The following is a 14,265-nucleotide window of genomic DNA, read 5'->3' as shown; positions in this document are numbered from 1 at the left end:
TTACCGTAACCTTCATCAGAAAATGCCTAAAGTTATAGGTCGTGTATTTTGATAGTGTAAATTATCTTGTCAGAAAATGCCTCCAGCATAAAACTTTAGGTAGCAAATTTTGATCTTATGGTCAGAAAATGCCTCCATCAATAAATTATATAAAGTAGCATGAATTTATGGGTGTGCAGGGAAGGCAAGAACACACCAAGCACTACTTTCAGGGTCTTACTTATAGTCATGTGTACCACAAACATAATGACAATGACAATTTATTTATAAAGCATAATTAAATATGCTAAACATAAACTATACCTATGTTAACAATGAAATGTTCGTGACAGTGAAGGCAAGAACGACCCCCTCACCTCACCACACACTACGCACTGTCTCTGTCCACACTGTGATCCAACCCCCAATGCTCATTTTAGAAAATACACTATGTGGCCAAATGTTTGTGGACACCTGACATCACACTCATATGTGCTTTTTGAAAATCCCATTCCAGATTTAGTCCTCCTTTGCTGTTATAATAACCTCCACTTTTCTGGGAAGGCTTTCCACCAGATTTTGGAGTGTGGCTGTGGGGATTTGCTCATTCAGCCACAAGAGCATTAGTGATATTAGGCGCTGGTTTTGGGTGAAGAGGCCTGGGGTGCAGTCAGTGTTCCAGTTCATCCCAAAGGTGTTCAGTGGGGTTGAGGTCAGGGCTCTGTGCAGGCAACTCGAGTTCTTCCACTCCAAACTTGGCAGACTATGTCTTCATGGACCTCGCTTTGTGCACAGGGGCATTACCATGCTGGAACATGTTTGGGCTCTTTAGTTCCAGTGAAGGGAAATTGTAATGCTACAGCATACAAAAACATCTCATACAACTCTGTGCTTCCAACTTTTGGCAACAGTTTGGCAAAGGCTCACATATAGGTGTGACTGTTTGCTTGGATTAGCACAAATAAATGGTGAATCTGCCCTTTAAATACATTGAAAATGTGTATGCTTACCATGGCACACCTCAGGACAGTTTTATGTTAAATAAAAAAAATCTGATTCAGCTACTAGTGGCAGTGTAACAGTATGTTTCTGTTAGGATAACGATAAGCAGTGCACCTTTAATCATATGTCAGAACAGGTTGGAGGTGTAAATCATGTCTATGCAGGAAAATATGTGGCAAATCCAGCCTCTGCAGGTAAAACAAGATACCACTAAAACCAGGAGCGCTGCCAGTCACAGTGCAGTAATCCAATGTTTAGAATACTATCCTGTGTTTTAATACCTTGTTCTATACATTTTGCAGAATGTGATACAATCTACGGCCAAAAGTATGCGGACACATGTCCATCACACCCATACGTGGTTCCTCCACAAACTGTTGCCACAAAAAAGGAAGCACATAATTATATAGGTATATACTACAAAATCTAGTGGCAAGCCTTCCCAGAAGCATGGAGATTATTATAACAGTAAAGGGGGGACTACAACTGGAATGGGATGTTCAAAAAGCCCACATGAGTGTTATGGTCAGGTGTCCACACACTTTTGGCCATATAGTGTACTTGTTGTCATGCAAGCAGGCAGAAATGTTGATCGGTTTGCTTAGTGAGTGAATATAGTGTCTAAGCATTACAGCAAGGAAGCCTCATATTGACGACTTGATCCAATACAATCATCTGACTTTGGCACCATGCCAGGCTGCCAATATTGCACAATGTAAAATAGTAATTCCTTGGACACCACTGTCATAACTGTATTGTCTTTCTTGTTTTTTTAATTGAACCCTTTTCATGCATAGTGTCCACACTTACGGATAGTCAGTTTAATGAAAACGTAAGATCTAAATCACCCCAAATCACCAGAGACCATGACTATAATTTAACATACATCATTATCCTGATTTCTGTTGCTCTCTTGAATATTTGCTACTCTCATTGCAGTATGTCTGTGGTATATCTTTACAAAATTAAGTAAAAATATGTTTGTGCACAGATTACATTTTTTTTTTTAATTGAAGATAGATTTTTTGCCTCAGAAATCAGCAGCATTATGCAACATACATGTAAAGAATATAGATATATTTTGTTAAAAAAATAATATTTTTTGGTCACTGACATACATGGACCTAAATGCTACAAATGATGGTACCACATGCATTCCTTAAAGATGATTGTGGATGTTCTCACTTGGACAGCCAAAGGATTGCACTTGCTAAAAACTATGCACAAGTCTAATTCATTATACAGTGAATAACTTCATCTGGATAGACTTAAAGCTAAAACTCTACTGAAATCAAAAAATGCTTATAGTGATTATCGTTCCAACACAGTTAGCATTGCTTAAGTCTATAGTATACAGTTACAGAAGAGTAAAGATTTAATAATCTCACAATCCGGTGTCACCCAGATGAGGACGGGTTCCCTTCTGGTTCCTCTCAAGGTTTCTTCCTCATGATGTCTCAGGGAGTTTTTCCTTGCCTCCGTCGCCTCTGGCTCGCTCAAGAGAGAAATCTGTATCTATATCTGGATAACTGTAAAGCTGCTTTGTGATAACGTCCACTATTGAAAGCGCTATATAAATAAAATTTTTAAAAAAAATTAAAAAAATATAGACCTGAATGTAGAAACAATTTTGTTTATAAAACAAAACACAGTTGAAGATTTTCATTTCTAATTTCAGGAACTATGGTTTATCCTTTTTTTTTTTTTTTAAATTTTAAATAAATAAATAAATAAATAAATAAATAAATAAATAAAAACTCATGCTATTCCTACAGTCCATTTCCTTTTTTAAATGTGATATTTAGAAAAAGTTGAAATTCAGTTTTAAATAAGAAAAACACATCTGAGCAACTGTCTATATTTTAAATTAATTTATGCATGAAAGGGTTGGTATGTGTAATTAGTTATTTTTATTATTAATGTACCTAACACAGCTTGATGGGGAACTGGACACTGACACAATGACAGTAAAGGTGTTGGTATATTATCACAGTAGTAAGATGGGAAAAGTGAATTCTTTAGGTCGTATCCTTTAAGTGGAGGGCAGAGAAGGTTTTGTTTTTCTAAAATCTCAGTTCCTGGGCTTTGTACAGACTCATGTCTAGTATTAGTGAAGGAGCTTTCTCACTGCTGATCTTCTCTATATGGAAAGTTTTACAGGTCATTCAGACCTTCTTGACGTCACATCTACATGCTTATATTCGTGGCCAATGAGACACGTGCGCGCGCGCGCGCGTGTGTGCGTTGAGGCGGGAGGGGGAGGGGAGGGGGCGTGTCGCTGCACTGAAATATAAAAACAGCTGGGTGGGATTGAAGCGGGCTTTGACGGCGGAAGAAAGCAGCATCATCAGTAAACAAGCCGTTCTTGTCTTGGTTAATACTCTCACGGATTACTGAGGTTACTGAACTGTCCTCTTGGCTGCTTGATCACTGAGTGTAACTGTTAACTGCTAACGCTGTGCAGGACAGTCCAAATAACAACTATACACTACCTCCAGTAAGTCTGCAGATGTTTCAGTGTTACACACTGGCCTCAAAGTCAACCCTGCAAAAACACCCAAACATCTCAAGAGCAGCTTTAAATCACAACAGAGTGCAAAAAAGGGGGTAGAAGAGAGTAACGATGCCTCTGGATCTGGGAATGTACGAGCGCCGCGCAGATTACAAGTCTGAAAAACAGTGCCAGAGAACCTCGCTAGCTTTCTATCAGGCTGTGCGGGATCTGCTGCCGGTGTGGCTGCTGGAGGACATCCGCGCCACTGAAGCGTTCCACTGGGAAGACGAAGGTCGCGCATGCGCTTTCTCGCCGTCCGAAGCGCTGCTCTACGCGCTCGTCCACGACCACCAGCAGTACGCGCGCCACCTGCTCCAGCGCTACTCCGTGCACGCGCTGGCCATGCCGAGCGCGAGCTTCCGCTGCTGCGCGCACTCCGCCACCCCGCATGTCGCCGTGGCCGTGCGCTACAACCGCACGAGCATTCTCAAAATCATGATGGACACCCTCAAGGACTTCGCGGACGAAGGCGAGAAAAAGCTGCTGTTGAATCACCGCGGGTGCGCGCACGCAGAGGGAGGCAAAACGGCGCTACATCTGGCGTGCGACCTCGCGCGCCCTGAGTGTTTGCTGCTGTTGCTGGGCCACGGCGCGTGCCCGTACGTCACAGATCGTGCAGGAGACACACCTCTGGACTGCCTGCTGCAACAAATCAGCCAAAGTGACATGGACATGCGTACGAAGCGCGTGTGCCTCGGATATCTGGTGCTGTTCATGCCCGCGCTACGCTTCCGCATGCGCACGGAGCTGCGGGAGAAGCCCGCACTGTGGAGCCGCCTCATCGGGGAGCAGGCGCTCCAGTGGCTCTCTGGTCAATGTCCACCATCGCTGTTCGTGCAATGCATGCGCAAAGTGACGCGATCCGTCCCTGACGAACAGCTCGAGTCCCTGCCTGATTTCCTCAGACCACCTGATTTCAGACTGCACCAGTCTTAACGCGTGAAGGACATATCCTCTCTCTGCCTGTGACTGATGGCATCAACACGGTCCCTTATTTAAAAAAGTGTGTAAAAAGTTTGGAACGCTTCAAGTTAGGACAAGATGTGGAAACTGGTTCTGTGCTGTTTTTGCGGGTTGATGAAATAGACCATCTAGGACTGCTACACTAATTACTGCACTGTAAATATGTCAATGTTGTAAAATAGAATGATACCAAGTGACGCTTGGTAACTGTTTTAAAAATATTTTTAAAAAATATATATTTTTTTGTGAAAACTATCAGTGCATTTCTTAAACCCCTGCATATACAGTCCATTGTTTTCAGAGGAGAGAAAAAGTAACACACATTTCTGCAACATGTAGACTATCAAGGGAGTATGTGATTCTCCTGAGCTAAATCTGAATCATAATCAGGCTTAGGCGTTTTGGTAAAGATCTTTTTTAATTCTGCAAGTTCATATAGACAGCATAAAGTGATGACAGCAGCAGTTAAAAGCATGTTTAATGGAATTAGTGATAATATACCATACGCATAACATCAGTGCTCTATAATGAGTGCTAGTGTTCCCAGTTCATTTACACCAACAGCATTGTGGTCAGAGGAGAAGAGGAGAAGAAAAGAGGACATGAGAGTCCCAGAGGGCCCCAAATTAAAGGCAAAATCTCACAAATGAAAAGTAAAACAACCACAAACAATGGACACTATTAATGCAATGCTGATATACTTACCATATTTCATTTGCATATTTCTGAGGTGTCTGTGGTCCAAAAAAAATTAGACAAGTCACGAGGCGAGTTTAAAAAAAAAAAAAGACACAAAGTACCATTATATATGCTTTTTTAAATTAAATTATGATACACTTGATACACATATTTATTCATTAATAAAGTGCATTCTCTAAATGAAGTTACATGAAAGTTGCCAATACAGCATTACAGTTCACTCAGAATGGACTATGAGAGTTTCTATGAACCACGTGGCTGATAAGAGGGCTGTAGACTGTCACAATAACACTAATCAGTCTACTAATAACCAAGTAAACCAAGTTACAGCAAAGAAAAGAATAATAAAACAAAAAAAACACACCTCTTCATCCCCTTTTCCAGCGTTCATGCACACAGTTGATCTGAACCGACAAACAGCAGGTATGTGAATAACTATGTAAGCATGCCTTATGCCCTACGGTATGGAATGAACACTGGTAACAGCTCTCAGTAGCTATTACCAGTTTCTGATTTTGATTTTTAAATACATTCCTGGGTGAGTCTTGTGTGAAAGCAAAGACTTCGGTAAATATTAGCGATATAGTTCCTCCTTCATTGTGTCTTAAAGACAACGTTATACGTTCTTCTGGTGATTATAAAGTGATAGACCTTAAAGTGCCGTGCCAGTCATGTGAAGTTCTCACATTCTACAGTTGTTAAAACTTGGGAAAATTTAAATAATGCAGATTAATCACAGTGGAATTCCAAATCCACTACTAAGTACTTTTGGTCCCAGTAATTTTACTCCTATGTCAGTAGGGTTTCTGCTTCACGCTTCATGTTTATCCACATTAAGTTTTTGGCTTTACAATTACAGTAAAGTCTAGTAATGCGTTAAGCTCAATGTACTGTTATTGTAAACATGTTTAGCTAGACTTTCCGTTCATTAAGCATCATGGATATGTCTCTGGTTGCTTCACAATATGTGTGGTGGCCGAAAACCCTTCACATGGTGAACTTCCTACTGTACGTACAGTACGTACTGTACTGTAGAAACTACAGATTTTCCTGAACTGTTTCTCTTTTGCATGCATCTTAACCGTAAAGTAAAATCTGGTTGCTCTTAAATGTGAAAAGGGAGAAAAATCACACTTAAAGAGTCCATTCAGACTGCGGCACAACAGCATTGTGGACATTCTGACAGCTGGTATCTGATTATAAACTGAACTGATTAGGCTTATGTCCATTTCGCTTAATCAGCCATAGATACATCAATCATCAATTCACGAAATTCAGAATGGCATTTTCTGGCGTAAAGCTGTGCTCTCTCACAAAGCGAATAGCTGCAGACAGTTAATATTAACAGATGTTATACACCACACATGGAGGTTAGCAAACATATGTTTTTACATTATATAAGTTAAGATTACACTTGTACAACACACCTTGTACACTTTATATTACCATACAAATTCTGCCATGTATCACTATCTTGGTGATCAAAGAGACGATTAACATGATTTCACTCATGTTAAGTATTCAATTAATGCTCTTTACAACCAATCCCTTTACATATTTCATTTTACTTCAGACTTCAGTCTCTTTCCCTTTCCCGCAAACCACAACCCATTTTCATCAAATGTTTAGCAATAGAATGCTGATTTATATATTTTCCCCTTTACATCCAACTGGATCTGATCTTGAGTCTGTAATCATACTGACATGCTTGTGACAGAAACTCCTCATGATGTGCATTGTGGTACTGACCGGACCATTTCGCCATTTAAATAATAAAAAAAAAAATTGTAAGGTAACGGATCCTGACGTTTTGGGTAAAAGGTTAAATAGTGCATGGTTAAAATAAGTTAATTAAACAATTATTTTTGTTAAAACTTCCCTTCAAAACGTAACCATCAAAAATTCTGTACACTCTGTAAAGACAATCTTTTCTGTACACAGGTTAAAAACAACAAAATAAATCCAACAAAAAAGTGCCCACTAGCAAAATCAACAGAACTGTTTTTACAAGAACACACAGCACAGCTGTCTAAATCACCTCCCACTCCTCTTCGAGTTCTTCCCCACTGAGAGAGCCCGTGTTGGCGTGATTTTTGCCAGTGCTGTGTGGCAGGGTCTTGGTGAGGCGCTGTGTCAGAGCACCAGTTGGGGTAATGGCCCAGAGCTCATCCATGTGAGTCACTGCAACAAAGAGACATCATTCTCAAACTTGTGTAGAGAAGAGTTTAAAAGTCTCAGTCCACTCTACAGACCTTTGTCTAAAAGATCTCTGTAAGAGGAAAGAAAGTAGTCTTTATAACAAATATATCAATAATTCAACTTCTGATTTCAGCTTGAATGTTCACCTAATACTGGTGTTCCTCGTATTCTGAAATACAGTGCCTTGCATAGTATACTACAGGAACAATATTGTTTGTAATATTATTTACAAATAAATAAACCTAAGAGTTGTGACTGCATAAGTATTGATGATGTGGAAAACCTAATTTAGTTCTGGAGTAAGCAGATTAGTCAGAGAAGCATCCAAGAGGCTAAGGGTGAAGAGATCTGAAGAAATCTGGAGAGAGCCACAGATCAGATGGGAGAAGCTGTTCACAGCCTGGACACTCCACAAAGAGCAGTGACAAGAAGCCCTTATTGACAACAAGCCATATGAAATCCCATGTTGGAGACTCAGCAAATTGGGAAAAATTATCAGGATAAAGATAGCTGCTAGAAGCTGATAGAGACATATCCCACAAAACCTGAAGTTTTACCTGAAGTAATTGCAAGTCTCCCAAGTATTGACCAAAGGAGGTGAATTTAACATTAATTTTATTGTGAACAAATGTTAATCACAATAAATATTTTGCACCCTGCACCTTTAAAAGGACAAATAAAAAAAATCAACAAGACTACCATGCTGGAGTTCTTACCTGAGCTACTAAAGTGTGGTCAACATTATTTAGTGAGCTTTTACAGAATTTTCACCCGAGTAACCTTTTAACCACTCACCCGTCAGCCAGTTGACCAGGCCTGGCACCTTCTTCCAGTAGTCCCCAGCCGGGTTCTTTTCTGAAATCCCGTATCGTCGGGCCATCTCACCATTAGGACAGCGAACCCATGCAGTTCTTGTGCTCAGCACTAACTGACTAGCCTGGAGCCCTGCAGCACAGAGAGGCCACGTTACACAACGTAATGGGACCAACCATCTTTAACGTGGCTAATGTCATAATACATGTATTATGATTAGGGATGTCCCAGACCAGTTTTTTTGTCCCCGATCCCAATTCAGGTAGTTTAATAGTAAGTATCTGCAGATCGCGAGCCCAATTGGATACTTGTTAACACACATTTACACACTTCAATACATTTTAAGTTGACAGATGGTTTCTCTTCTCATCAATGATATTTGTATCTGCACTAAAGAGTCTCTCACTGTCCACACTGTTGCAAGGAGCACAAAGAAACTTGGACGCAGTAGCAGCCAGTGAGGGAACGTGTACCCAATTTTTCCTCTAGTATTCCTCCAGTGGATTGTCTGATCTTGGCATGGTTTGCTCTGCAAAGTTTGGACCTGAACGGCTGAAGAGATGCTATGTCTGATTCTCCTCAAATATCTCATCAAATACACTACTAATACTCTGGTTTACTCTCAACCGGGCTGAAGGGTCTTTCCGCTGCTTCTAGAAGAGTGTTTTCCATTGACTTGACCCACTCGTCAGTGCTGTTCTCTATCGTAAGCAGGGCTGACTCACCACCCTGGTCAGCTCAGGGAGCTAAAACCTCAACTGTCTTCTCCATCAGAGCCCACTGGTTCGCTGTCAGTGTAGCTGGAAGATGATGGTCAGCAACATAGACACGGAGAGGCCGTTTTTGCTCCAGAAGGCTCTGAATCATATAATACAGCACGTATTATATGATTCAGAGCCTTCTGGAGCAAAAACCTTAGCTCATACAACTTACACCACCTTCTGAAGCCTGTGAGCTATGCATGGCTATAGCTTGGTAACCCTATATCAATCATTGCTTTTTTCATATTTCTTGCATTGTCCCTCAAAATAACGTGAACCTGTTGTTTGTTCAACATCTCCTCATGTGCCTAAGTTACACGCTTGGTTGTATGTGAACTGTGAAACTAACTAGCATGCAACACTGCGCATTTTAAATCAAAACTGGAGTCTATCTAGTGTGCAGGAAGGCTAAGCAATGACTTTGGGCAAACATCTGAATGCCAAATGTCAGTAGTAAAACTGACTGCAGTCACATTTGCAAAGCAATCTCACAATTGCTCACAAACTTTATTGTAAATCTCTGATATGGCAGTGTCTGTATTTGTAGTGTTGCGAGGGGATGGCGTACTGTGGCTCCAAATACTCCACACGAGATGAAAACCTACATTCTTTACTACAGAGACTGGCAATAAATTCAACTAACCTCTCTGAAATTTTTCTTGCCTTGTCGCTGTTTCAAGGAAACCTTCTCTTGCCGCTTGAAAACATCCTCCATTGTTTGTTGCTTTGACGCATTTTCTTGAGTGACCTGTGTGAACTTGCTGTATTCCTTCGAACGTTTTCTTTATAGATGCTTTATCATATCAGTCGGGTTGAAAGCACCTCTTTTGCTGCCACCACACGAAATACTGGCATTGCTTAGAGTGCACATAGCTGTCACGCCGTTTTCGTTTTCTACATTGAAATAGTTCCAAACAGCAGACATTTTACTGCTCTTGTGCTTCACTGCCACAAGTTGTGGATGTCACTTGCATGACAGTTGCGTAAATTACACAAAATGACGTAATGTTCTAACAGAACGTTAACAATGGATCAGACGTGGATCAGACTTCGAATAACCGATCCTGATCCATTAGAAAGTGCCTGGATCGGCTCCGATACTGATACTTCGGACTGGGACATCCCTAATTATGATATGCCACGATTCGGAAATCTGAAAATAATTGTAGCAGTACTGGTATAGATAATAACATCACAAAAGCAATATCTGTAACATCTGAAATACAAAATCTGTAAAATATTTATAAGGTACAATGGAGCCTACCTTTGCCCTAACTTCATAATTTTACAACTGAATGGTGTGTTATGTAATTTCATCCTCTTTAATAATATTGTACACATATACCATGATGTAGAGTAGCCTGCAGTGCTGGGTTTATAACATTTTCCTATTCCACCTCTACCAGGAACATTATTCTGTTCAGTCAGACTAACCCTTTAAATTATGTTTTTCAAAACCATTTCAGTAACTCGCCAAACCCCAGGGGAGGACAAGTCAGTAGCCTGGGCACCCGGGACAATCAGATTTCGTGTCCAAGTTCAACAACTAGAAAAAAAAAAATCAACTAGAACCTGATGCCAATGGTGTCAACAGGGATGCCTCCATTGCCAGAAATAGGCCTTGAGTTCCTGAACACAAATGTGAATCTTGCTGTGACCTTGACCCTGTTTTTGGATCAATTCCAAAATGCAATCATTTCATCTGCTGGTTACAATGATAATTCATATAAACCCTACAAACATTCAACCACTCATTCTTGAGATATTGTCTCTAATGAAAACCTCAGGTGGACACATGGACACACAGATGGGCGCATGGACTGACAACACAAAATAAACCTAGTGGAGGATTTACTTGATCAAAAAATAAATAAATAAACAAAGTTTTCTTTTCATATGTAGCTATGTTTAAATGTGCATAATGTGCTTCATGTTGGCGTGACGCATCTTGCTGCTGTAACTACACTTGCCCTGTGGGCTAGCTAATACATTTATGATCTGTCCATCCTTGAAACCCCATTTCAGCAACCCGCCTCTAAAGCAACTGCAGCATTCAACCTTTGTTTTAGCTAGGATTAACTTTCTCAGTTTAGACGACTGAGTCATAGTCAGAAGCTTCCCATTATAGCACAAAGTTACACGAATTTAAAAAAAAACAAAAAAAAAACAGTGTGAACATCTGGGTCAGCAAACAAAAAAAGGAACAAAGCAAGTGTGAAAAAAATAAAAGAATAAAGTGTAATGATGGTGTACCAGGAATGTGCTCCCAGGCCGTCCCCACTGGCATCTCCTCGGTAATGCCAGTGCGCACGTGTACGTTACAGCGGCTGTCCAGAGCCCACAGCATGCGGTCGTTAGGACTGGTCTGAACACGTACCAAGTGCACACCCGCAGGCTGCTCCAGATAACAAAACAACACAGTTAGGCTGCACTGTAATTTTACTTTGTTGTTACTTGGACAGCTTAATCAATGATCAAATAAAATAAACATCTCTTGTGCTGTAATGGTGTAGTGTTTAAAATTCGATGTCCTGGATTTAACAAAAAAAAAAATCACAAATCAAAGTGTAAAATAGCTTTAATGAATCAACTGGTTTATGGTGTTTATGCTAAGCAGGGGAAGTCAGACTGGCCTGTTTACCTGCTCAGGTGGCTCGATGCAGATCCAGGCTGGGAGCATCATGCTGGGGTTTAGAGGTTGTGTTCCCACTCGGAAATATACCATGCCCTTGGCGTCACATGCCCACACGTTCTGACTGCCACAGGAAAAGCTCAGAAGTCTCACGTGTCCTGTAAGTAAGAGTCATTTGTTCAGGATCTCATCCTTTTTTTTTTTTTTGCATACTTCAACAGACCTTGAAGTGGTTCTATACACTGACTCAATAATTAAAAAATGAAAAGCATATTTTTAATAACCTAATTATAACCTGATTGATGGCATGGACACCGACCCATTGAAAATTAACTTCTTAGGACTCTTCTAAGACAAAACTGAACCCTTTGAGCTAAACTCCAAGTGCGTCATCTGGCAAAAACCAGGTACTGTTAATCAACTGGCTAATAGCATCCCTACGGTGAAGCACGGTACGCGGGTGCTTTTCAGCAGTAGGGAGAGACTGGTCAGAATTGAGGAAAGGATGAATGCAGTCAAATATAGAGAGGTACTTGAAGAAAACCTGCTCCAGATTGCACACAACTTCAGACTGGGACTGCGAAAAAATCGGAACCAGGAAGACCTGGTTCTGAATGTCCTTGAGTGGCCCACTAACTGCCCAGAACCCCACAGAACATCTGTGGAGAGACCTGAAGATGGCAGTTCACAGATGTTCCTCATCTAGTCTGATTGAGCTTGAGAAGATCTGCCAGAAAGAATGGGAGAAACTGGCCAAATCCAGATGTGCAATGTTTGTAGAGACTTACATAAGAAGCTGTAATTACTCCCAAATGATTTTCTACAAAGTAGTGAATAAAAGGTCTGAATACTTATCTAAATGAGAGATATCCAGGTTTTGATTTTTCATGCATTTGAAAAAAAATCTAAAAAACATTTTCGCTTTGTCAGTATGGGTTATTCTCTGTAGATTAATGACAAAAAAAAAGAAGCATCACAGTCACTTGATGTCCCCTTAAATCTTCCATTGAATAGATTACAAGTCCAGTCCAAACATATTTCATAATAACATGGTGACTCATTAAAGTTAGGCGCAGGAGCAGTACAATGGCTTGATCTGAATGTACGGTTAATCTCGAAGGCCCCATCTGTGTGACTATTAAATTGTAAGGAGTGCATTGTGCTGGCTCGTCTTAATCAGAAAAAGATAGTGACTCTCGTCATACTGGAATATGATTATATGTAGGCCTACGTCACTACATCCAAAGCACATCAAGGATCTTGTCTGTTCATTCTTTACTTGCAGATCTAGTACCAGGAAATCAATGCAGTGAGAACCGAGTTGTGTTTTGATTAAAACAGTCAGTGAGAGTGAGCTAACACTGCAATATGTCCCTGAACCTACAATGTCATCACATTCTGATCTGGTGCTTAAGACTCTACAGCATGTTTGACAGACTTAAAGCAAACCTGGACATAAATGCTATCTACTGGATCAATAGCAGTAATGCAGTTCAGCTGGTGCTGGGAATAAATACTTCATGAATAAGCAGAAAGCATGTAATCATAGTGACCTTTCAAAGTTTTTCTTAGCACACAGTGCTGCTTAGCTGTTGAGAGAATGGGTTAACATTCATTCATCACTTCAGCACAAGTGTATTTTGTCTTCATAATGAACACATCAATATGATTAAAGTGATTCATAACACAGTGTTATATTATATGAAATAAAGCGTATTTATGGTGACAGCTCAATGATTCAAAATAATGAAACTATCAGACAATGTCATGCACTTAATAAGGGATAGCTCATGGTCATTTAATCTAGAAGTTTATTTAATCCACTATAAATACTTTATGTTTCTTAAACAGTACTGCACAATTATTCACTCAAAGGTAGTTCATTATTATTTACTGAAATCTGTAGCTCTGATAAACCATAAAGCTTACAGGACTGTTAACCATAGGGCCTTTTGCACCGCGGGAACCTTTTCATAGTACCTGAACTAATTGTGGAACTACCCACTTTTTGGCGTTTTCGCACCTCCAGAACAGGGTGCGATTTTAGTACCGGACTGCCTTTTTCGAGAACCAAATTAGCTCCTACTCCAGAGCAGGGTCTAACTAGCACAACTGGTACTATCCGTGATGTAAGTAGACGTTGATTGGCCAGACGTGTACGAAAACGCCCTCACCCGCCATGATTTAAAACGCTGTGTAAACATACTGTAGTGTCAACTTATTTCACAAGTATGGAGAACAGCGATACACAACAAAAACACAGCTCCGATCACAGCGTCCTCTATCCTCCGGTTGTTTATGTTGTTCTTTGTATCCGCTGTTGAATGCCGTGTGCAAATGATGTCGCTGTCGACCGGCTTACGTCACTTCCTAGTGCCCACTGTCGGTGCGAATGCAACCCTTTAAACGGTACTGGGAAATAGTTCGTGCAAAATTGCCCAGTACTTTAGTACTGTAAATTTAGTTCTGGAACTAAAGCGGTGTGAAAGGCCCTAATAACTCTTACCATGTGAATAAAATACACAATGCCACAAAAAAATTTAAAAACTGTCATCAAGATATTCAAATATATTTTAATTTCATATGAGGAATAATCAAACAACTAAAATGTAATGATTAAAAAATAACTTGATTAATGTGTGCTTGAATAACAGAGTAAAAAC

At 40.3% G+C, this 14,265-nt stretch overlaps 2 protein-coding genes across 3 annotated transcripts in view; one reads left to right on the top strand and one right to left on the bottom strand.

The window, feature by feature from the left end:
* The first annotated feature begins 3,293 nt into the window (after positions 1–3,293).
* ankrd9 (ankyrin repeat domain 9) lies at positions 3,294–4,753 on the top strand. The gene has a single exon (XM_026919027.3). It carries the CDS (start codon positions 3,605–3,607, stop codon positions 4,469–4,471), a length of 867 nt encoding a protein of 288 aa, XP_026774828.3. The 5' UTR covers positions 3,294–3,604; the 3' UTR covers positions 4,472–4,753.
* Positions 4,754–4,958: 205 nt separating this feature from the next.
* Positions 4,959–14,265, bottom strand: part of tecpr2 (tectonin beta-propeller repeat containing 2) — a 36,689-nt gene continuing 27,382 nt past the window's right edge. The window contains exons 17-20 of one of the 2 annotated variants that reach the window (XM_026919026.3): positions 11,612–11,760; positions 11,224–11,365; positions 8,192–8,341; positions 4,959–7,378 (exon numbers count right to left, since the gene is read on the bottom strand). In XM_026919026.3, coding sequence (XP_026774827.3) covers positions 7,227–7,378; positions 8,192–8,341; positions 11,224–11,365; positions 11,612–11,760 — 593 coding nt within the window. In that variant the 3' untranslated portion in view covers positions 4,959–7,226. Of the gene's footprint in view, positions 7,467–8,191; positions 8,342–11,223; positions 11,366–11,611; positions 11,761–14,265 lie in introns of both variants that reach the window. The other variant, XM_053237410.1, reaches the window with a different exon arrangement.

The sequence above is a fragment of the Pangasianodon hypophthalmus genome, chromosome 10 (genome assembly GCF_027358585.1).
Source record: "Pangasianodon hypophthalmus isolate fPanHyp1 chromosome 10, fPanHyp1.pri, whole genome shotgun sequence".
In the NCBI taxonomy this organism is placed as follows: Eukaryota; Metazoa; Chordata; class Actinopteri; order Siluriformes; family Pangasiidae; genus Pangasianodon; species Pangasianodon hypophthalmus.
This window is presented reverse-complemented; position numbering and strand designations above follow the sequence as displayed.